The sequence below is a fragment of the Mirounga angustirostris genome, unplaced genomic scaffold (assembly GCF_029215605.1).
Source record: "Mirounga angustirostris isolate CCGP_5_RB_7025 unplaced genomic scaffold, mMirAng1.0.hap1 SCAF_9, whole genome shotgun sequence".
In the NCBI taxonomy this organism is placed as follows: domain Eukaryota; kingdom Metazoa; phylum Chordata; class Mammalia; order Carnivora; family Phocidae; genus Mirounga; species Mirounga angustirostris.
Window position 1 is genome coordinate 20,285,308 of NW_026991717.1, and position 25,371 is coordinate 20,310,678.

Genomic DNA, 25,371 nt, shown 5'->3' on the forward strand with positions numbered 1-25,371 from the left:
AAAGAGTTAATACCTATTCTTCTCAAACTATTCCAAAAAATATAAAAGGAAGGAAAAATTCCCAATTCATTCCATGAGGCCAGCAAAACTCTGAGAACAGACCCAGATAAGACACCACAAAAAAAGAGAACTACAGGCTAATGTCTCTGGTGAACATAGATGCAAAAATCCCCAACAAAATATTCGCAAACTGAGTCCAACAATACATTAAAAAACCATTCACCACGATCAAGTGGGATTTATTCCTGAGTTGCAAGAGTGGTTCAATATTTGCAAATCAATCAACATGATACATCGCATTAATGAAAGGATATGAACCATATGATCATTTCAATAGATACAGAAAAAGCATTTTACAAAGGACAACAACCATTCATGATAAAAACCCTCAACAAAGTAGGTTTAGAGGAAACATCATAAAGGCCATATATGAAAAACCCACAGCTAATATCATCCTCAATGGGGGAAAAACTGAGAGTGTTTCCTCTACCGTCAGGAACAAGACAGGGATGTCCACTCTCACCACTTTTATTCAACATTGTACTGGAAGTCCTAGCCATAGCAATCACACAACAAAAAGAAATAAAAGGCATCCAAATTAGCAAGGAAGAAGTAAAACTTTTGTAATTTGCGGATCACATGATACACTATATAGAAAATCCCAAAGACTCCACCAAAAAACTGCTAGAACTAATACATGAATTCAGCAAAGTCACAGGATATAAAGGCAATGTACAGAAATCTGTTGCATTTCTATACACTAATAATGAAACAGCAGAAAAAGAAATTAAGGAATCAATCCCATTTACAACTGAACCAAAAACAATAAGATACCCAAGAACGAACCTAACCAAAGAAGTGAAAGACCTGTACTCTGAAAACCATAAAACACTGATGAAAGAAATTAAAGATGACAAAAAGAAATGGAAAGACATTCCATGCTCATGGATTGGAAGAACAAATATTGTTAAAATGTCCATACTACCCAAAGTAATCTGCACATTTAATGCAATCCATATCAAAATAGCAACAGCATTTTTCATAGCTAGAACAAACAATCCTAAAATTTGTATGGAACCCCAAAAGACCCCAAATAGCCAAAGCAGTCTTGAAAAAGAAAAGCAAAGGTGGAGGCACCACAATTCTGGACTTCAAGTTATATTACAAAGCTGGAGTAATCAAAACAGTATGGTACTGGCACAAAATCAGACACATAGATCAATAGAAAAGAACTGAAAATCCTGAAATGAACCTACAATTATATGGTTAATTAATCTTCAAGAAAGCAGGAAATAACATCCAATGGGGAAACGACAGTCTCTTCAACAAATGGTGTTGGGAAAACTGGACAGCTATATGCAAAAAAATGAAACTGGACCACTTTCTTACACCATATACAAAAATAAATTCAAAATGGATTAAAGACCTACATGTGAGACCTGAAACCATAAAAATCCTAGAAGAGAACACAGGCAGTAACTTTGACAATGGCCATAGCAACTTCTTTCTAGATATGTCTTTTGAGGCAAGGGAAACAAAAGCAAAAATAAACTATTGGACTAAATCAAAATAAAAAGCTTCTGCACAGTGAAGGAAACAAAACTAAAAGGCAACCTACTGAATGGGAGAATATTTACAAATGACATATCTAATAAAGGGTTAGCCTCCAAAATACATAAAGAACTATACAAATCAACACACAATAAAATAAGTAATCCAATTAAAAAATGGGCAGAAGACATGAATAGACATTTTTTCAAGGAAGGCATCCAGGTGGCCAACAGTCACATGAAAATATGCTCAACATCACTCACCATCAAGGAAATGCTAATCAAAACTACAATGAAATCAAATGCAAATCAAAACTACCTCACACCTGTCAGAATGGCTAAATCAACAAGAAACAACAGGTACTGGAGAGAATATGAAGAAAGAGGAACCGTCTAGTACTGCTGGTGGGAATGCAAACCGGTACCGCTGCTGTAGAAAACAGTATGGAGGTTCCTCAGAAAGTTAAAAATAGAACTACACTATGATACAGCAATTGCACTACTAGGTATTTACCCAAAGAATACAAAAATAGTAATTCAAAGGGGTACATGCACCCTGATGTTTACAGCAGCATTATCTACAATAGCCAAACTGTGGAAACAGCCCAAGTGTCCACTTATCAACGAATGGATAAAGAAGTAGTACAGGGGTGCCTGGGTGGCTCAGTTGGTTAAGTGTCTGCCTTTGGCTCAGGTCATGATCCCAGGGTCTTGGAATCAAGCCCATGTCAGGCTCCCTGTTCAGTGGGGAGTCTGCTTCTCCCTCTGTCCCTCTCCCTTCTTGTGTTCTTGCTCTCTCTCTCTCAAATAAAAATGTTTTTAAAAGTGGTGTATATATCCACAATGGAATATTACTCATCCATAAAAAAGAATGAAATCTTGCCATTTGCAACAACATGGATGGAGCCAGAGAGTATTATGCTAAGCGAAATAAGTCAGTCAGAGAGAGACATTCATATGTGGAACTCAATCCTATGTGAAATTTAAGAAACAAAACTAACAAGCAAAGTGGGGGGGGGGGGGGAGAAAGAGAGACAAACCAAGAAACAGAGTCTTAACTATAGAGAACAAACTGATGGTTACCAGGAGGGAGTGGGTGGGAGGATGGGTGAAGTAGGTGATGTGGATTAAGGAGTGCACGTGTGATGAGCACTGGGTGTTGTATGGCAGTGTTGAGTCACCATATTGTACACCTGAAACTGATATTACATTGTATGTGAACTAACTGGAATTTAAATAAAAACTTGAAAAAATCATATATAAAAAATATATGAGTATATCACACATATAGTAATAGACATTTACTAGTCCATGTATTGATGTTTATTTTTGTATTGCTAATGTTCAAATGACAAATGATTGGCATATTAGTAATACTTTATTTGTCATATTCAATTACTCACCTAACATATGTAAGATTAAATCTAATAGGTAGTTGGAAGTCCAGCTGAATTGTAGCACATTGATGATATCTGCCAATAGCATCCTTGATTTTTATATCAATCTGTAAATTAAATGATATTTGCTTAAAGACAGCTTTTATTTTTCCTTTAAATTTTTACTCTTTTTGAGGCATATAGTCTACTTACTTTAGGGCCATAAAATGCTCCATCTCCTGGGTTCATCTTCCATGGTTTTCCAAATTCCACCAAGCTGTTCTGTAGTTGCTATTTTTTTTTTAAAGAAGAGAACATTTAAAACTTATATGTCATTGTACTTTTTATTTTTTGCCACATAGCTCAAAAAAGTAAGTTATTACAAATCTTAATTATATTCTATTTTAGCTTAACATATATTTATTGGGCATGTTTTATCTCCAATAAATTACTGAGCAGGGGCTACATAAAGATGATTAAGATGGTACTTGCTCTCATACACATTGTAACTGGAAAAATTAAAAGACAATGTACTAAGCTGTTCCAGTGAATTCCAGGCAAGTGTTTAGGGAAGCCAATGCAGGCCCCCTCTGCCTACACACTTCCCAACTCTTAGTAGGTGATGCCTCCACTCATTAAAAGGCATGAAACTTTGATCTTTCTCCTTTATCCACCCTGTGTTTCCCCATCTGCTCTGTGTTTAGATGGGTAAGGTCAAGGGGAAGGGCCTTGCCACTGTCTCTTGCTTTTCTATACCTCTGTACATGTAGCTAGGGAGGGGTGTCCTTTATGATTTATAGTGGGTGGGAGGAGGAGGCCCACTTTGATCTTCAGCCTAAGCCACATAAATTCTTTGATTTTAGACTGTAGTGAAAACCCTCAGAACTGCTGGTGATTGGGTATAAGTATTAATATAAGTGTCTTTGAGTCTTCTGGGTATTTCCTATGGATATAGCTTCCTTGGGAAGCACCTGGGCATTCCTAAGTCCCTGGCCAGAATACTGCCATACCAGCATCCAAAGTCCTGTCATCACCTCAATATATCGGTGCCCATGAGGGGGTTGACATTTGGGAATAAACTGCTAACAGGGAAGTCAAAGCAGTGGTGGTGGCTGGGGTCCAAAGCCAGAGTCATCAAGAAAGCTAACTCATGGGGTCCTGGCAGGATTTTCTAGGATCTCAGTTAGAGTGCGTCAGGTGCTGGTCTTGGCTGACATCCCAGGAGGCTCCCTCATGGGCCTGACCTTCCTAGAGCAGCTTGCGTTCTACCTAGGACTGGAGAAGGCCACCACCACAGATTCATTTCACAGGTTGGGAGGCTAGCCTCTGCCTTACTCTGCTTCTGCAAGAAGAGATACTGGAATATATTCCCAGAGAAAATGAGGACCTGCTGCAGGAGGGAACTAAGTGACAGGGAGAATTTAGGGGGCTCCCAGGGAATTAAAAAGCCAAAAAAGGGCCAGTTTGGGGGGAAAAAGCATAAAGTAGAGGGCACTGATCCTCACTGGGCCTCTGAGGACACAGTAATCAGACGGCCTAATAGGGACAGCCAAAGCTAAGAAAGCTTTCAGTTTATGCAAGGTATGGGAGGAAGTGTATGTCTGAGGGGAGACTGAACCACTGTAATTCACATCTGTGGACACTGCCTGCACCCTGGTAGAGGAGAAATCAAGATCTCCTTTTCTCCCCTACTGGCTGGCTATCCTTCTTTTCCAGGTAAACCAAATCTCTGGCTCCCAATAGCACTGTGGGCCTATGCTGTGGTACAGGCTGGGCTCTAAACCATATCAATTTGCTTGGAATTTTGTGGGTGTGGGCTTGGAATGTTCTTAGGGATCTCAATGGCTCACTGGAATGCTGGAAAAGTGGGATGCAGGAGAGATTTGGAGAGGGTTATTCCGGCTCCAAGGAGCAGGTGGATTTACATAGATTCCAGGGGCAGAGGCCAGATCAGGTCTGCTGAAGCAGCAGCCCAGACTCCCTTCACATTTATCTGAGTGGGAACCCCAGAGCTGAGCTTAGGTTAAATTAAAAAATTGGACATATAGAACATTAACCTATTTCTTTTGGATTTTAATTTTCACAAGAAAAAGTAGATTTTCTTTAGGTCACAGATTTCGTGAGGAAACTTAATAGAAAACAGGACTCACATCATTCAAATCTAGGGTATTTTTTGCTCCTGACATTTTGGTTATTTGGACAAGCTGTCATCTGATGGTTACACTGCATAGCTCTCCAGTGAGTTCTGCTGGGTTCCATAACTACACACAATCTGAGATAAGAAATAAGGTAATGGTGAACTGATGACCCAGGAACAATGTGGCCTTGGAGCTGACTTAACTACTGTCTCTTTCAAACCATTTCAGAGACATCTGAAGACAAAAAAAATATATTCATCTCACTGATTCCCAGATCAGGGGTAGACATCATGGGAGAAATTCCCCCAGAGTGGAAGGATTCCCGTCTTCTAAAGGAACAATCAGTGAGCTAAAAGAGAGCAAAATGTTGGTGGGACAGCCCGGCCCATTCTCCCCGTGCCAGGCCCACACCTGGTCCACCCACTTTTTGGCCCCCTGAACGCCATATATGGAGTGATAATAATGATAATACTACTACTATTAATAATGCCAACACGTAACATTTACTGAACACTTACATATGCCTGGCACTATGACAAATTCCTCACATAAATTATTCCACTTAAGCCCACCATAACCTTAGGTGTTATCAACATCATTGTCATCATCATCATCATTTCAGACCTTAATGCTTATTCTATAATTCACTCATGGAGCTAACCTTTTTGAAAATAGGCAAAACGTGTTCCAGAGTCAAGCTCTGTGCCCTCTTTTCCTCTTCCTACCTCCATGTGGCTAGGCAGGGGCAGGCTGTCTAATTTGTCTTCCTCTATGCAACAGATACGGAAAAAGGTGCATTTAGGATGGGCATGGGACAGTGGGGAAGAGAAGGCCCTAATTAGATCTCAAGCCTAAACCGCTTCTACCCAGTCTCTGCCTGCCTCAGTACCGAACAGAAAACTAACACTATCAATATAGTGTTCCTCTGATTCTTAGTTCCTTAATGATCTATATGATCATCGTCTGTGAGTATTCTATGAAAAGGTGGATCAACAGGCAGGTCAGGGTTTAGGCATTCCTGGAGTGTCTGGCCATAATACCATCCTCATTTCAAATAAAAACTGACACAGGAAATGTACTGTATTCTTTTCATGTTTAGTAAGAAGGAAAAAAAGAGAGAGAGAGAGAAGCATCATGAGCTCCTTAATCTTGTTCTCCAAAGCTGAGATGTGACATGTGAGTCTCTAGGTGCCTCTAGATAGAGGATAGCACTAGGGGCAGAGGCCAGATCAGGTCTGCTGAAGCAGCAGCCCAGACTCGGAGAGGATTCAAGCATCGGGTGTGTGCGTCTACATCTATGAATCACACTAAGCTGGCTCAACAGGCAACAGTTTACAATAAGCTGAATACACACCAAGAGTGCCTGCAAATCAGAGGATTCCTTTAAAAACTTAGGAAATTGGTTATTAGTGACTGAGACTGAAAGAGTATAAATAAAAACCTGATATAAACTTTAAACTATTTGAAACAAATATATTGTTACTATCACTGTTACGAAGAAAACTAGACAACCACATTCTATAATCTGTGTATTTATCCCATAACTTCCCATTTAAACCTTTCTATTGCAAAGCATGGCATCCTCCTCATGCAAAGTAACTACAGTCACTCGGGTGGTTTCCACACTCACAGAAAGGAAGGTGTGCACTTTGTCTCCCCCTACCTTTTCAGCTTCATCCCATATCTCAACCTCTCCTAGGAAGTTTTCAGGTCTTGTTGACAAATTTAATTGAAAGGAGAAGCCAAATGTTGAGTAAACAGATTGCAAAAACTGCAAACAGCCGTTTATTTCTTCTTCAATCTGACATGAGAGCAAAAGAAATATTCTAAATTAGAGAGTTAACACCAAATTAAATTAAATTAAGAAATAAAGTATGGTTTGGAGGAGCAAGATGGCGGAGGAGCAGGAAACCTAAATTTCGTCTGGTGCCAGGAATTCAGCTAGATAGGGATCAAACCATTCTGAACACCTACAAACTCAACAGGAGATCAAAAAAAAGAATAGCAGCAACTCTCTGAACAGAAAAGCGACCACTTTCTGGAAGGTAGGACGTGCGGAGAAGTGAATCTGAGGCGATATTCGGGAAGATAGACGGCGGGGGAGGGGGCCTCCGTCGGCCGCTTCTGGCAAGTGATAGAGCCGCGGAGCACAAAATCAGAACTTTTAGAAGTCAGCTCCACTGAGGGACGTCGCTCCAGTGGCTAAGTGGGGGGTGGAACCCCCTCGGGGACAGTGTGGTTTCAGGACCCTCGGGGTCACAGAAAGAACGGGGGTGCCTGAGTGCAGCAGAGCTCCCAGGTGTTGGAGCAGGGAAGCTGGCTGCAGAGATGGAGCCGAGGAGTGGGCCCTCAGCTCGGGCAGGGTTGCCACAAACCATGATCCACGGCATAGTCGGGCCACTGCTCCTCCAGCAGGGACCCAACAAGTGGCAGATCCGGGAGACTCCCCTTCCTCCCCCAGAAGTAGCGGCACGGAAGCACACCACAGGGATCTGCTGGTTTTAGAGACTCCATGCGGGGTCGTGAGCCAGAGATAGAAACGCTTGGTCACAGGCCAGGTGAGCACGGAGCGTGGCCGGAGACCGGGGAGACGGGAGTGATTGACTGCTTTTCTCTGTGGGCGCACTGAGGAGCGGGGCCCCGAGTTCTCAGCTCCTCTGGCTCCTCCGGGGAGGAGATTGGGAGGCCGCCATTTTCACTCTCCGCCTCCAAAGCTGTATGGAAAGCTTGCAGGAAACAAGCTCCCGAGAGCAAACCCAAGCAGATTACTTAGCCTGGACCAGCAAGGGCGGGGCAATTCTGCCTCCAGCAAAGACATTTGGGAACCACGGCAACAGGCCCCTCCCCAGAAGATCAGCAAAAACAGCCAGCCAAGACCAAGTTTACTGATCAATGAGAACAGCAGAACTCCAGCGCTAGGGGAATACTGCACATAGAATTCATGGCTTTTTTCCCATGATCCTTTAGTCTTTCAAAGTTATTTTTTTTTAACTTTCTTTTTCTATTTTTTTTTGAATTTTTCTTTTTCCCTTTTTCAACCAACATTTTATCAATCCTTTTTTAAAAAATCTTTTTTTTATTTTTCATTTTTAGAGTCATATTCTATCCCTTCATAGTAGTTAACCTTATTTTTGGTATATATATATATCTAAGTTATTCTCTCTATAAAATTTTGGAATACAGTTTCCTCTAACAGACCAAAATATGCCCTAAGTCTCTAGTGTATGGCTTTGTTCTAGTCTCCTGCCTGATCACATTTTTTTTTAATCCTCTTCTTTCTTTTTTCAACCAACTTCTTATCAATTCCTTTTATAAAATCTTTTATAATTTTCATCTTTACAGTCATATTCCATCCCTTCATCTATTAACCCTTATTTTTGTACATATGTAAGTTTTTCTTTCTTTAAAATTTTGGGAGGCACTTTCTTCTAACAGACCAAAATACACCCAAAATCTAGTGTGTGGCACTGATCTATGCACCACCCTGATCATATTTGATCATATTCTGTTTTTTTGTTTGTTTGTTTGTTTTTTATCTTTTTTTTCTTTCTTTCTTCTTTCTTTCCCTTTCTTTTCCCCTGGTTTCAGGTCTCTTCTGATTTGTTTAGTGTATATTTTTCTGGGGATGTTGTTACCCTGTTAGCATTTTGTTCTCTCATTCATCTATTCTCCTCTGGACAAAATGACAAGACGGAAAAAATCACCTCAAAAAAAAAAAAAAAGAACAAGAGGCAGTACCGACTGCCAGGGACCTCATCAATACGGACATTAGTAAGATGTCGGAACTAGAGTTCAGAATGATGATTTTAAAGGTACCAGCTGGGCTTGAAAAAAGCATGGAAGATATTAGAGAAACCCTTTCTGGAGAAATAAAAGAACTAAAATCTAACCAAGTTGAAATCAAAAAGGCTATTAATGAGGTGTAATAAAAAATGGAGGCTCTAACTGCTAGGATAAATGAGCAGAACAGAGAATTAGTAATATAGAAGACCAAATAATGGAAAATCAAGAAGCTGAGAAAAAGAGAGACAAACAACTACTGGATCAAGAGGGCAGAATTCGAGAGGTTAAGTGATACCGTAAGATGAAACATTAGAATAATTGGGATCCCAGAAGAAGAAAAAAGAGAGAGAGGGGCAGAAGGTATATTGGAGCAAATTATAGCAGAGAACTTCCCTAATTTGGGGAAGGAAACAGGCATCAAAATCCAGGAGGCACAGAGAACCCCCCTCAAAATCAATAAAAATAGGTCAACACCCTGATATCTAATAGTAAAACTTATGAGTCTCAGAGACAAAGAGAAAATTCTGAGGGCAGCTCGGGAGAAGAGATCTGTAACCTACAATGGTAGAAACATTAGACTGACAACAGACCTATCCAGAGACCTGGCAGGCCAGAAAGGACTGGCAGGATATCTTCAGAGCACTAAATGAGAAAAATATGCAGCCAAGAATACTATATCCAGCTAGGCTGTCATTCAAAATGGAAGGAGAGATAAAAAGCTTCCAGGACAAACAAAAACTAAAGGAATTTGCAAACACGAAACCAGCCCTACAAAAAATATTGAAAGGGGTCCTCTAAGCAAAGAGAGAGCCTAAAAGTAACGTAGACCAGAAAGGAACAGAGACAATATACAGTAACAGTCACCTTACAGGCAATAAAATGGCATTAATTTAATATCTTTCAATAGTTACCCTGAATGTAAATGGGCTCAATGCCCCAATCAAAAGACACAGGCTATTAGACTGGATAACAAAACAAGACCCATTGATATGCTGTCCGCAAGAGACTCATTTTAGACCCAAAGACACCCCCAGATTGAAAGTGTGGGGGTGGAAAACCATTTACCATGCTAATGGACACCAAAGAAAGCTGGGACGGCAATCCTTGTATCAGACAAATTAGATTTTAACCCAAAGACTGTAATAAGAGATGAGGAAGGACACTGTATCCTACTTAAAGGGTCTATCCAACAAGAAGATCTAACAGTTGTAAATATCTATGCCCCTAACATGGGAGCAGCCAATTATATAAGCCAATTAATAACAGAAGCAAAGAAACACATTGACACCAATACAATAATAGTAGGGGACTTTAACACCCCCCTCACTGAAATGGACAGATCATGTAAGCAAAAGATCAACAAGGAAATAAAGACTTTAAATGACACACTGGACCAAATGAACTTCACAGATATATTCAGAACATTCCATCCCAAAGCAACAGAATACACATTCTTCCCTAGTGCCCACGGAACATTCTCTAGAATAGATCACATCCTAGGTCATAAATCACATCTCAACCAGTACCAAAAGATTGGAATCATTCCTTGCCTATTTTCAGACGACAATGCTTTGAAACTAGAACTCAATCACAAGAGGAAAGTTGGAAAGAACTCAAATACATGGAGGCTAAAGAGCATCCTACTAAAGAATGAATGGGTCAACCAGGAAATTAAAGAAGAATCAAAAAAATTCATGGAAAACAAATGAAAATGAAAACAACTGTTCAAAATCTTTGGGATGGAGCGAAGGCAGTCCTAAGAGGAAAGTATATAGCAATACAAGCCTTTCTCAAGAAACAAGAAAAGTCTCAAATACAAAACCTAACCCTGCACCTAAAGGAGCTGGAGAAAGAACAGCAAACAAAGCCTAAACCCAGCAGGAGAAGAGAAATAATAAAGATCAGAGCAGAAATCAATGAAATAGAAACCAAAAGAACAGTAGAACAGATCAATGAAACAAGGAGCTGGTTCTTTGAAAGAATTAACAAGATTGATAAACCCCTGGCCAGACTTATCAAAAAAAAAAAAAAAGAGAAAGGACCCAAATCAACAAAATCATGAATGAAAGAGGAGAGATCACAACCAACACCAGAGAAATACAAACAATTACAAGAACATATTAGGAGCAACTCTATGCCAGCAAATTAGATAATCTGGAAGAAATGGATGCATTCCTAGAGATGTATCAACTACCAAAACTGAACCAGGAAGAAATAGAAAACCTGAACAGACCTATAACCACTAAAGAAATTGAAGCAGTCATCAAAAATCTCCCAATAAACAAAAGCCCAGAGCCAGATGGCTTCCCAGGGGAATTCTACCAAACATTTAAAGAAGAATTAATACCTATTCTTTTGAAACTGTTCCAAAAAATAGAAATGGAAGGAAAACTTCCAAACTCGTTTTATGAGGCCACCATTACCTTGATCCCCAAACCAAAGACCCCATCCAACAGGAGAAGTACAGACCAATATCCTTGATGAACATGGATGCAAAAATTCTTACCAAAATACTAGCAATAGGATCCAAGAGTACATTAAAAGGATTATTCACCACGACCAAGTGGGATTTATCCCTGGACTGCAAGGTTGGTTCAACATCTGCAAATCAATCAATGTGATACAATACATTAATAAAAGAAAAAATAAGAACCAAATGATCCTCTCCATAGATGCAGAAAAAGCATTTGACAAAGTACAGCATCCTTTCTTGACCAAAACTCTTCAGAGTATAGGGACAGAAGGTACATACCTCAATATCATAAAAGCCATCTACGAAAAACCCACAGCGAATATCATTCTCAATGGGGAAAACTGAGAGCTTTCTCCCTAAGGTCAGGAATGTGGCAGGGATGTCCACTATCACCACTGCTATTCAACATAGTATTAGAAGTTCTAGACACAGCAATCAGACAACAAAAAGAAATAAAAGACATCCGAATCGGCAAAGAAGTAGTCAAACTCTCACTCTTTGCAGATGATATGATACTTTATGTGGAAAACCCAAAAGACTCTACCCCAAAACTGCCAGAACTCATACAGAACTCCAGTGAAGTGGCAGGATATAAAATCAATGCACAGAAATCAGTGGTATTCCTATACACCAACAACAAGACAGAAGAAAGAGAAATTAAGGAGTCGATCCCATTTACAGTTGCACCCAAAACCATAAGATACCTAGGAATAAATCTAACCAAAGAGGTAAAGAATCTGTACTCAGAAAACTATAAAATATTCATGAAAGAAATTGAGGAAGACACAAAGAAATGGAAAAATGTTCCATGCTCATGGATTGGAAGAACAAATATTGTGAAGATGTCAGTGCTACCTAGAGCAATCTACACATTCAATGCAATCCCTATCAAAATACCATCCACTTTTTTCAAAGAAATGGAACAAAGAATCCTAAAATTTGTATGGAACCAGAAAAGACCCCAAATAGCCAGAAGAATGCTGAAAAGGAAAAGCAGAGCTGGTGGCATCACAATTCCGGACTTCAAGCTCTATTACAAATAAATTTTTTTTTTTTTAATATGTGTTGTGTCTCCATTTTGGGGAAGGTGAGATCTTGATTTTGAGATCTTGATTGCCATCTGTGGTGTTCTTAAGATGACATCAAGCTCTATTACAGAGCTAGAATCATCAAGACAGTCTGGTACTGGCACAAAAACAGACACATAGGTCAATGGAACAGAACAGAGAGCCCAGAAATGGACCCTCAACTCTATGTTCAACTAATCTTTGACAAAGCAGGAAAGAATGTCCAATGGAAAAAAGAGCGTCTCTTCAACAAATGGTGTTGGGAAAATTGGACAGCCACATGCAGAAGAATGAAACTGGACCATTTCCTTACACCACACACAAAAATAGATTCCAAATGGATGAAAGACCTCAATGTGAGACAGGTGTCCATCAAAATCCTAAAGGGGAACACAGGCAGCAACCTCTTCGATCTCAGCCGCAGCAACTTCTTCCTGGAAACATTGCCAAAGGCAAGGGAAGCAAGGGCAAAAATGAACTCTTGGGACTTCATCAAGATAAAAAGCTTTTGCACAGCAAAAGAAACAGTCAACAAAACCAAAAGACAACCGACAGAATAGGAGAAGATATTTGCAAATGACATATCAGATAAAGGGCTAGTATCCAAAATCTATAAACCACTTATTAAACTCAACACCCAAAGAACAAATGATCCAATCAAGAAATGGGCAGAAGACATGAACAGACATTTTTCCAAAGAAGACATCCAAATGGCCAACAGACACATGAAAAAGTGCTCAACATCGCTTGGCATCAGGGAAATCCGAATCAAAACCTCAATGAGATACCACCTCACACCAGTCAGAATGGCTAAGATTAACAAGTCAGGAAACGACAGATGTCGGCGGGGATGCAGAAAAAGGGGAACCCTCCTACACTGTTGGTGGGAATGCAAGCTGGTGCAGCCACTCTGGAAAACAGTATGGAGGTTCCTCAAAAAGTTGAAAATAGAGCTACCATACGATCCAGCAACTGCACTACTGGGTATTTACCCCAAAGATACAAATGTAGGGATCCGAAGGGGTATGTGCACCCCGATGTTTATAGCAGCAATGTCCACAATAGCCAAACTATGGGAAAGCCAAGATGTCCATCGACAGATAAATGGATAAAGAAATGTGGTGTGTGTGTGTGTGTGTGTGTGTATATATATATATATATATATATATATATATATATATATATATATATACAATGGAATATTAGGCAGCCATCAAAAGGAATGAAATCTTGCCATTTGCAACGATGTGGATGGAATTGAAGGATATTATGCTGAGCGAAATAAGTCAATCAGAGAAAGACATGTATCATATGACCTCACTGATATGAGGAATTCTTAATCTCAGGAACCAAACTGAGAGTTGCTGGAGTGGTGGGGGTGGGAGGGATGGGGTGGCTGGGTGACAGACACTGGGGAGGGTATGTGCTATGGTGAGTGCTGTGAATTGTGTAAGACTGTTGAATCACAGGGGCGCATGGGTGGCTCAGTCGTTAAGCATCTGCCTTTGGCTCAGGTTATGATCCCAGGGTCCTGGGATCGAGCTCCGCATCGGGCTCCCTGCTCTGCAGGAAGCCTGCTTCTCCCTCTCCCACTCCTCCTGCTTGTGTTCCCTCTCTCACTGTGTCTCTTCCTGTCAAATAAATAAAATCTTTAAAGAAAAAAAAAAAAAGACTGTTGAATCACAGACCTGTACCTCTGAATCAAGTAATACATTGTATGTTTAAAAAAAAAAAAAAGAAGATAGCAGGAAGGGAAAAATGAAGGGGGGAATCGGAGGGGAGACGAACCATGAGAGACTGTGGACTCTGAGAAACAAACTGAGGGTTCTAGAGGGGAGGGGGGTGGGGGGATGGGTTGGCCTGGTGATGGGTATTAAAGAGGGTACGTCCTGAATGGAGCACTGGGTGTTATACGCAAACAATGAATCATGGAACACTACATCAAAAACTAGTGATGTAATATATGGTAATTAACATAAAAAAAAATAAAGTATGTTTTTACTACATAGTCGATGACACTGTTTTGGTTGTTCCTCCACTACTTACCCAAATATTCAGGGAATGCCCACGACATGCCAGGTGTGAGCAGGCTACCAGCAGCTCTCAGGTGTAGGGGGTGGACCAAGAAGCAGGCAAGGCTACCTCACCAGGAGCAGTGCTACACAATAGGGGGAAGCGCGGCTGTCCACAGGAAGTGAGAGCCAGGCTGCAGCCAGAGGGTAAGTAAGAGTTCTCCGTGGAAAGCTAGGGCACAGCTTTTGAAGCAGAGGAAATACTGAGAGTATGGACCCAGAGGACAGAGGAGCAGGCTAGGGCAGGGGAGCCACAGGAAGCTGCCATGGGGCCGAGCTGTGTATGACAAGGAAGAGGGCACAGAAGGGTGGCAGGTGATCAGGCTAGAGGCAGGCAGGGGACAGGGAAAAATGAAGGGTCTTCAAAGCTAATATAATGTCTGTACTTTTTAGCCTGAGAGCAATGGGAAACCAATGAAGGGTTCTTCAGCAAGAGACTAACACAGTCCAATCTGTTCCTTTCAAGTACGGGAAATAGATTGGTAAGACTAGAAGGCAGGCCCATTGGGAAGCTGGTAGAGTCATTTAGGAGTGAGGTGATGGTGGTTTGAACCAGAAAGAAGTAGCTGGAATGCAAGGAATTTGTGCTGGATACTGGAAATCCAGTAATGAACAAAATTATTCAGGAACGGATAATACATTTAGGAAGAGCTTTCAATAAGGCTTGTGATTTACTGGACACGAGCAGTGAAGAGTAACAGGCACCTGGACCCCTGGCCTGGGCACTGGAGAGGATGTTGGTGCATCCCCTGAAAAAGTGAACAGGGAAGGCAGAGGCAGTGGTGTGGGAGGCAGAAACAGACAGGTCTACCAGGCCCTGTGAGGTTGAGATCTGGAGCTCAGGAAGGAGAGCTGAGATGCAGGTGAGACTGGCAGCTGAGCCTAGAACATAAGTGAGGTTCCCAGAGAGTGCAGCGAGATCAGAGCTAGGGGCTGTGAGGGCGGGGGAAAGGAGGGCACCTTTAAATGCAAACAGAACAGGGCTAACAAAACTAGAGCCCTTTAGGAAGGGGAGGGGGACAGGCAAGGATCTGCATTCTGTCACCATGGATCAGTTTGACTTTTTCAGAATTTTTATCTGTGGGATCATGCAGCACATGCTCTATTTTTGGCTGGCTTTTTTCACTCAGCATAATTATTTTGAGATAAACCCATGTTATATGTGTCCCAATAGACCATTCCTTCCTATTGTTGAATAGTTTTCCATTGAATGGATGTACCACAGTTACTTTTTACATCTATCTGTTATTGGGCTTTAGGGTTGTTTCTGTATTTTGGCTATTTCAAATAAAACTGCAATGAACGTTTGTGTTCAAGTCTTTGTATGGACGTGTGCTTTCTTTTTCTCTCCGGGAAAAAAAAAGGAGTAAGATGACTGGGTCATATGGTAGGTGTGTGTTTAAGTTTTTAAGAAACTGCCCAAATGTTTTTGAAAGTGACCATACCATTTTATATTCCCACGAACGGGCCTGTCATATGGTGGATTACACTGACAGATTTCTGACACTGAATCAGCCTCATATCCCTGAAGGCTAAACCTCAATTGCTAATGATGTGTAATTACTTTAATATATTGTTGAATTTTATTTGCTAATATTATGTTAAGGACTTTTACATCTGTATCCATGTGGGATACTGGTCTGTAGTTCTGTCTGGTTTTAGTATCAGTTAATACTAGCTTCATAAAATGAACTAGGAAGTGTTCTCTTCTATTTCAGAACAGAGTGTATAGAATTGGTACTAATTCTTTAAATGTTCAATAGAATTCTTCAGTGAAAAAAATCTGAGCCTGGAGTTTTCTTTTTGGGGAGTTTTTAAATTACATATTCATTTCCTTAATAGTGATAGGGCTTTTCAAATGATCTATTTCCTATCAGGTGATTGTGGTAGTTTGTGCTTTTCAAGGGATTAGTACATTTCAACTAAGTTATCAAACTAATTCATGGACAGTTGTTCATTATATTCATTTTTTATGCTTCTGGTGATTTCAAGGTCTTTAGGGATATCCCCTATTGATTCCTGATACTGGTTAATTTGTGTCTTCCCAACTTTTTTCTTTGTTAGTCTTGAAGGAAGTTGCCAATTTCTTAATCTTTTCAAAGAACCAGTTTTTTGTCTCATTAATTTTTTCCATTATTTTTCTGTCTTCAATTTCATTGATTTCTGTCCTGGTCTTTACTGCTTCCTTCCTTGTTATTTTGGGTTTATTTTACCCTTCTTTTTTTCTAGGTCTTGAGGTGGGAGCCTAGATATTGATTTGAGACTTTTCTTCTTTTATAATATATGCATTTAGTGTTATCTGTTTACTTTTTAGCACTGCTTTTGCTGTGCCCCATACATTTTTATATATTTCCATTTTAACCATCTACATTTAACATATGTTAGGATTTGTTTGTCTTTTTTGTTGTTTTTATTGTTTCCTTCTTGTACTGTCATATTATTCATTTCTGTTTTCTTTTTCCTGCCTTCCCTTGGCTTAATTTAATATTTTTTAGAATTCCATTTTACCTATTTTTAAGCATATAGCTATGTATCTTTTTTTCAGTGGTTTCTCTACGTATTGCATAACAGCCTACTGATGTCATCATTTTGCCAGTTCAAGTATAGAAACCTAACCTCCTTTACTCGATTTATAGTATAGTTTTCTTATACATTTCCTCTTACATATGCTCAGAACCATATCAGACAGTGTTATAATTTTTGCTTCAACCATCAAGCATAATTCAGAAAACTTAAAAGGAAAAGGAAATTCTGTTTCACTTTTACAATTTTTCCTTCTTCCTTCTTCATGTTCCAAGACTCTTTATCATTTCCTTTCTGTTTAGAGAACTTCCAATAGCCATTATTTTAAGGTAGCCTTAATGTCTTGATTTACCCTTCATCCCTGAAGAATATTTCTTCTGTATATAGAATTCTGAATTGACAGTTCTTTCAGCATTTGAAAAGTGTTGTTCACTTCATTCTGACATCCATGTTTTTTGATGAGAAATCTCTTGTGCAAACAAAACAAAACACCTTTTCTTAAAGATAATGTTGATTTCTTTCTCACTGCTTTCAAAAATTTTCTTTGTCATTAGTTTTCAGAAGTTTGGTTATGCTTTATCTTGGTGGGGATTTCTTTGGCCCTATCCTTTTTAGAGTTTTCTCAGCTTCTTGAATCTGTAGGCTTAGGTCTTTTGCCAAATTTGGCAAGTTTTCAGCCATATGTCTTTGAGTACTTTTCATCTCCACCCTTATTCCCTTCTTCCAGAACTCTGGTGACATAAATATTAGACATTCTGTTTTAGTCCCATCGGTCTCTGAAGTTGTGTTCATTATTCTTTGTCTCTTTTCTCTTTGTTGTTCAAACTGGGTCATTTCTATTGTTGCCTTGAAGTTCACTGATTCTTTTCTTTGCCCCCTCCATTCTACTCATGAATCCATCCACTATTTTATTTCAGTTGTTTTATTTTTCAGTTCTAAGATTTCCATTCGATTCTTCTTTATAACTTTTATTTCTTTAAAAAAAAAAAAAACTTATTTGAGAGAGAGAAAGAGAGCAGGGGAAGGGGTAGAGGGAGGGAACCCTCAAGCAGGCTCCACACCCAGCATGTGAGGTGGAGGCTCGATCCCAGGATCCCGAGATCATGACCTGAGCCAGAACCAAGAGTTGGCCACTTAAACTGAGCCACCCAGGCACCCCTCTTTTATTTATTTCCTGAGATTTTCTATTTCTTTCTTGAGGCTATTTTTTCACTTGTTTTCAAGTGTATTTGTAATTGCTTGGTAAGACATTCTTATGATGGCTTCTTTAAAATCTTAGTCAGATAATGCAATATCCTTGTCATCTCCACATTAGTGTAGATTGTCCTTTTTCATTAAGTTGAGATTTTCCTAATTCTTGGCATGAATGACTTTTGATTTATAAAATTTAAAATTTGGGTAGTATAAGACCTTTAATTTTATTTAAACCTCTGTTTTAGCTGACTCCCATAGACTCTGCTCCAACAGGGAGGGTGAAGTACTTCCTGGTTACTGCAAAGTAGGAATAGATGGTCTAGGTTTTCTACTGAGGACCCATGAAAGAAGTAGGAACCCCTCATTACTGATGATGACAGTGGGATTTATGGCTCCCCACTAGGTTTCCTCTGATAACACGTTCAGAATGCATACTCTGCTGTTACTGGTTGAAGTGTTCTATGAGTGTCAATTAGGTCAAATCATTTGATGGCATACTATTTCATGGCAATTTTTATTTGAACTGACATGAAAACCTGAAAAAGTAAGCTCTCACTTCTAGGCAATATTGAAAAACAAACAAACAAAAACCAAAATTCTACCAAGTCCCTTAAAATATCCCACTTAATGTATTTAAGTTAATAAAACTGGAAGAAACTTGATAGAAAAAGATAATAAATTTCATGACAAGAAATTACTGATCTATTACCAAATTAGAGGATCAAAAATATTAGAGCTGAAGGAGACCTCAGAGATGAGAACAGACATCTTATTTTATAGTGACTCTGAAACTAAGAGATGTGTCCAACGCAACACACTGAATTTATGTCAACCATGCTTCACCCTGTATTACTGTTTACCTGCTCTACTGTGCAGAAGATATGGGCATCATCCTGCTGGAAGCGCCTAACTCGAGTCAAACCACTTAAAGTTCCTGATAATTCATTCCTATGAAGAACTCCAAAATCAGCGAATCTGATAGGCATTTCCCTCCATGATCGTGGACGATGAGCAAACATTAGACTAGAAAAGATGCAACAACACACAGCTTTTACTTAGCACAGAAAAGATTAAGTAATTATCTAAATGTTAATAAGTTACAGCTAAAATTCCTCAAGGACACCTGGGTGGCTTAGTTGGTTAAGCATCCAACTCTTGATCTCAGCTCAGGTCGTGATCTCAGGGTTGTGAGACTGAGCCCCAACATCGGGGCTTAAGATTCTCTCGCCCTCTCCCTCTGCCCCTCCCTGTGCTCACTCTCCCTCAAAAAAAAAAAAAAAAAAACTTCTAGGAATTTTTGAACCTTGAATTTATATCACTGCAGCACTCTGAGAAAGAACCCTGTCTGTTATCTCTTCCAGAAATTCTGTTCCTTATTCTTTTTCACCCAGGGAATTTCCACTTACTGTGTACAATTCATTTCAAAGGCTACTTCTTAAGTGAAGGCCCCCTGGACACTTCCCTAGATGGGGCTAGGCAGTCTCTCCTCAGGCTCTGAGATCACCTGGAACATGCCACTAACTTGACACTGAACTTACTTTTTCAAAACTGATTGTCTACATATCTGCTTCTGTCCCACTCTGCTCATGAGCTCCCTAAGGAAATGGACGGTGTCTTAATCACCTCTGCATTCCTAGCACCAAGAGCCATAAGCGCTCAAGTTTTCCCTGTTGAATAAAAGACCTCTCTTCCGGGGGGCAGGGGGGGAGGATAAAACCACTCCTGGCTCTCACCTTCTGTTTAAAAAGAGAGCAAACAGAATGTTTACACACCAGTTTTCACAAAATTAAAGTACATATTTTTTTACATGCTGTCATCATAAAGTTGAATTTCTTTTAGTCTTTAATGTAAAGGGCAAAAAGTTTTCTTCAGTTTGTTTTGAGGTTTTATAGTTACCTTCTAAGGCCAATTTACTTGAAACTATGTATGCTGATGATATAAAACCACAACACTTGGGAAATTTTTTGGTGGATACTCATGTCTGTTCACAACCTATTGTGAAATATGCTTGTCTTACAAGGTTGAATTTGCATACCAGCTTTATGATAATTACATTCTTTCAAAGAATCTAAGACAACACTGTAAGATGTAGCACTATATTATGTACCACTAGAAAGGAAATAACCATTAAGTTATGACATAATGCTAAGATGCCCCCGATAATATGATGCATTCTGATTTCAGGGATGTTGAAATGGGAGTGGGTGGGAAGTTATCTTAGAATCAGTGAAATCCAGGGGCGCCTGGGTGGCTCAGTCATTAAGCGTCTGCCTTCAGCTCAGGTCATGATCCCAGGGTCCTGGGATCGAGCCCCACGTCGGGCTCCCTGCTCAGTGGGAAGCCTGCTTCTCCCTCTCCCAATCCCCCTGCTTGTGTTCCCTCTCTCGCTGTGCCTCTCTCTGTCAAATAAATAAAAATAAAATCTTTAAAAAAAAAAAATCAATGAAATCCAGTAACCCATTGATTATGACTTCACCAGTCTTGTTTTTTGTTTTTTTTTTTTAAAGATTTTATTTATTTGCGAGAGAGAGAATGAGAGACAGAGAGCATGAGAGGGAGGAAGGTCAGAGGGAGAAGCAGACTCCCCGCCGAGCAGGGAGCCCGATGTGGGACTCGATCCCGGGACTCCAGGATCACGACCTGAGCCGAAGGCAGTCGCTTAACCAACTGAGACACCCAGGCGCCCCACCGGTCTTGTTTTAATCAACCCAAACAGTATATAAGAACTAAATGTTCTGCAAATATGTGTATTTGAAGTGTATTACTATTACAAAAACAAATATAATAATTTATAAAATTGATATATAATTCTATCTCTAAGAGGCATAAAAACTAAATGGTTTCCAGTTAACATTCTACACCTGCCCAAGATCAAACATATCTTAAAATGTATTCTCCAGAATGAAATAATTTGGTAAAGATAACTGGTAGCCACCACTCCTCAGATTAAAGGAATCCCTTAACTCCAAAAAAGCAAACTAGTAATATTCAAAGCTGACTGTGATGAAGTGTGTATGTGCTCTTATGCAAAGATCTGCTTCACTTTTAATACTCACCAGTGCCCTGGACAGTTCATGGGCTTAAGGGCGAACGTGTCCTTTTCAATATCAAAGGTAAACATGTTCTCACTATAATGCTGCCAGTGACCTGAGGTTTCCCAGAGTCTGCTGTTGTACATGTTGGGAGAGAGCACTTCTGTGAAGTTACGTCGGTGATATTCCTCCTTTAAGATAAACACATTTAATGTTAAAATGTGGCACAACAGATCACAATTCCATGCAAAGTAACACTAGTAGTGAATATTTCTTAATTTGGGATTACATCTCATATTAATTTGTGGTTAATGTGCCCTCAGTTTTAGGTGGGGTGTTCTGGATCATGAAAGAAAGATTAATGTACTCTATCTCATTTTCACATTAAGTATCTTTATTTTATACTATATAATAGTATATAGTACATAATCTGTTAATTCTTTGAAAATTAGTAACTAAAATTATATGTATAATATATATCACATATAATATTATGTATATATAAACTTCCTATAACTACAAATTCCAAAATCCTTTACATTCTAGATAAACAGCAGGTATTTTTCTATTACTTAAGAGGGAGAATCACTTTATAACTCAATAAGCCTGAATGCTACGTTGCATGCAAATTTAGTTTTGATCTATTTAGTTTTAAACAGAAATGAAGCTGAGAATTTTAATATATAACACATTAAGTGGCTGGTATCTATAAAGTCATAAGCTGGTTTCTCTTCCTCCCTACCTATCAACAGCTTCCCTAATTCAATCACTCGGGACCGGAAAACAGAGTCTTTCAACAAAGGTCTTATTTTATTTAAACTTTTTTTCCTTTAAGATATCGATCAGATGATCTCTGTTGGTGGTTTCTTAGGTTTTTACCATTTGTTAATCATTTAAGGGGTATCTGGCACAGATCTAGACCAGCATATTTTAATGAAGTAAAAAAAAATTTTCTTACAATTAAAAAAAGTATAAAACATAATGTTTTAAAATTATGAACAACATTCGTGTCATATCACTTAAAGGGATGCCATTGTTACTTTTTGGCAGAGCATGTTTTCAGTCCAGTTGTGGATAGCTGGGTCTCGGCCATTCAGTAAGCTGCTTTACCTATCCCTCATTTTTACTAAATTTACTAAATTAGAAAGTTTTAACAAAATTATAGATCATTACAAATGGCAGTAATTATTCTGCGGCTATGTCAGATGCCTCTATATATTCAGATTAAACAAGGACCTAGAAATTGAAGAATTTTTTGTGTTTCCTTGTTTGTTTTGACTGAGACTATTTTAAAGCTTGGCTCAGAAGATAATAATAATGGACTTTTAATCCACTCTGGATAATATTGCTAATCATGTTAGTATTTCATGTATTTGGGAATGATTTTAAAGTATGCTCTATGATGGGAAATGTTATTATTTTACAGCTTACTTTGTGCAGTTTTGCTACTATAAATAAAGTTTCTGTGGACATTCCAATACAAGTCTCTGTATGGGCATGTTTTTATTTCTCTTGGGTAAAAAACTAGGAGTGGAACTGTGTAAGAAACTGCCCAAACTGTTTTACAAAGTAGCAGTACCATTTTGCATTCCCACCAATGGGAGTTAGAATTTTCACATTCTTGCCAGTCTCTGGTATTTTCAGGTTTGTTGTTGTTGTTGTTGTTGTTTTGCCATTGGGTGGGGGGATATTCTAGTGGACATGTAGCTTACTGCAGCCTTAATTTTCGTATCTTTCTTTTTTTTGAGAGAGAGAGAGAGCAAGCATCAGTGGGGGTAGAGAGAGGGAGAATCTTAGGCAGGCTCCACACCCAGTGCAGAGACCAATACAGGGCTCGATCTCACAATCCTGAGATCATGACCTGAGCCAAAATCAAGAACTGGATGCTTAGCTGACTGAGCCACCCAGGTGCCTCTGATTTTCATTTCTTTGATGACTAATGATGTTGGGTACCTTTTTTTTTTTTAAAGATTTTATCTATTTATCTGAGAGAGAGAGAGAGCATGCACTCACACGAGCAGGGGGAGGGAGGGAGGGAGAAGCAGACTCCCCGCTGAGCAGGGAGCCCGACAAGGGGCTTGATCCCAGGACCCCAGGATCATGACCTGAGCCAAAGGCAGAGGCCCAACCAACTGAGCCACCGAGGCGTGTTGAGCACCTTTGTCTGTGTTTCTCCACCATTTCCACTCAAAAAATTAAATGTCTAGGGACAAACCTGATGAAAGATGTGCAAGACCTCTAAAATAGAAGTTACAAAATACTGCCGAGGGAAAAGAAAGAACTAAATGAACCGACAAAATTTCCATGTTCATAGATTAGAAAACTCAATGTGGTTAAGGTGTCAATTATCTGCAAATTAATCTATAGAATGAATGCAATTCCAATCAAAATCCCAGCAGTTATTTTTTAGGAAATGAAAAGCATGATATAAAATTTATATGTAAGTACAAAGAATCTAGAATAGCCAAAATAGTTCTGAATAAGAATAAAATTTTAAAACTTAATTAAACTACTGATATTAAGACAATACATAGTTACAGTAAGTTACAGTAATCAAAGCAGTGTGGTGTTAATGCAAGGACAGACAACAAAGGGACCAAAAGAACAGAATAAACATCCAGAAATATATAATGGTTTAGGACAAAGATTCTACTGCAGTAATAAATGGTACTGAAGCTACTGGATAACTCTGGATAAAAATCAACCTTGACCCCTCTCTTCCACAAAACCTAAAAATGAATTCAAGATAGATCACAGCATTGAGTCTAAAAACAAATACAATCAAGCTTCTAGAATAGGACAAAGAAGAATATTTTCATGACTCTGAAATAGGCAAAGATTTCCTAAAGAGGGCATGAAAAGCCCTAACCAGAAAAGAAAAAAATAATAAACCAGACTTTGTTAAACATGAGAACTACTGGTTAAAAGGCATCATTAAGAAAGTGAATCAATAAGCTGCAGCTTGAAAAAATGCACTCACAATATACACATTTAGCAAATGACTCATATCAGAAGAAAGAGCCCCTAAAAATCAATCATAAAAAGACAACTCAGTTTTTTAAAATGGGAAAAATACTTAAACAGGGAACTTCACAAAAGAGGATATCCAAATGACCAACAAACATATGGAAAGGTTGTCACATCATTGTTCATCAGGGAAATGCAGAATAATACCATGGTACCTGCCCGAATGGCAAACTGATAATACCAAGTGTTGAAGAGGATGCAGAGTAACTGGAATGTTCATACATTTCTGGAAGGAACATTATATGCATCAACCACATAAAACTATTCAGTATTTTCTTAAGTTAGTCATTACCACCCTATGACCTAGCAATTCCACTCCTAGGTATATGCCCAAGAGAAGCGAGTACTTTGCCCACCAAAAGACATGTACAAAAATGTTTGCAACAGCTGCATGTATAATAGCTCCAAAGTGGAAACAACATAAATGTAAATGTACACCTACAGGAGAACAAATAAATACCCTGTTCTACAGTCACAAAATGAAATACCTCAAACAATAGAAAAAAAATTATACATAAAATGTGGATGAGTCTCAGACATTAAGTTGAACAAAAGAAGCCAGAAACACAATAGCTAATACTGTATGAGTCCATTTACATGAAGTTTAAGACTAGGCACAATTGATCTATGGTTAATAGAAATCAGCAAGATCGGGCGCCTGGGTGGCTCAGATGGTTAAGCGTCTGCCTTCGGCTCAGGTCATGATCCCAGGGTCCTGGGATCGAGTCCCGCATCAGGCTCCCTGCTCCGCGGGAAGCCTGCTTCTCCCTCTCACACTCCCACTCCCTCTGCTTGTGTTCCCTCTCTCGCTGTGTCTCTCTCTGTCAAATAAATAAATAAAATCTTTAAAAAAAAAAAAAAAAAAGAAATCAGCAAGATCATCTCAGGTGAGCAAAGGGGAGGCAGGTATTGACTGGGAAGATACAAGAGGATCTTATGAAAGGATGGAACTGTCCTAGGGATGCCTGGGTGGCTCAATCAGTTAAGCATCCAACTCTTGATTTCGGCTCAGGTCATGATCGCAGGGTTGTGGGATTGAGCCCCGCGTTGGGCTCTACACTCAGCAGGGAGCCTGCTTGTCCCTCTCCCTGTTCCTCCCTCTGCTCTCTCTCAAATAAGTAAATAAATAAAATCTT

At 39.3% G+C, this 25,371-nt stretch overlaps 1 protein-coding gene across 2 annotated transcripts in view; it reads right to left on the reverse strand.

Annotated features, from left to right (window-relative positions):
- TARS3 (threonyl-tRNA synthetase 3) overlaps positions 1-25,371 on the reverse strand; it is a 77,089-nt gene that overhangs the window by 23,868 nt on the left and 27,850 nt on the right. Inside the window, exons 11-15 of one of the 2 annotated variants that reach the window (XM_064570003.1) lie at positions 21,233-21,399; positions 19,037-19,199; positions 6,728-6,865; positions 3,140-3,217; positions 2,954-3,054 (exon numbers count right to left, since the gene is read on the reverse strand). In XM_064570003.1, coding sequence (XP_064426073.1) covers positions 2,954-3,054; positions 3,140-3,217; positions 6,728-6,865; positions 19,037-19,199; positions 21,233-21,399 — 647 coding nt within the window. The remainder of the gene's footprint in view (positions 1-2,953; positions 3,055-3,139; positions 3,218-6,727; positions 6,866-19,036; positions 19,200-21,232; positions 21,400-25,371) is intronic. The other variant, XM_064570004.1, reaches the window with a different exon arrangement.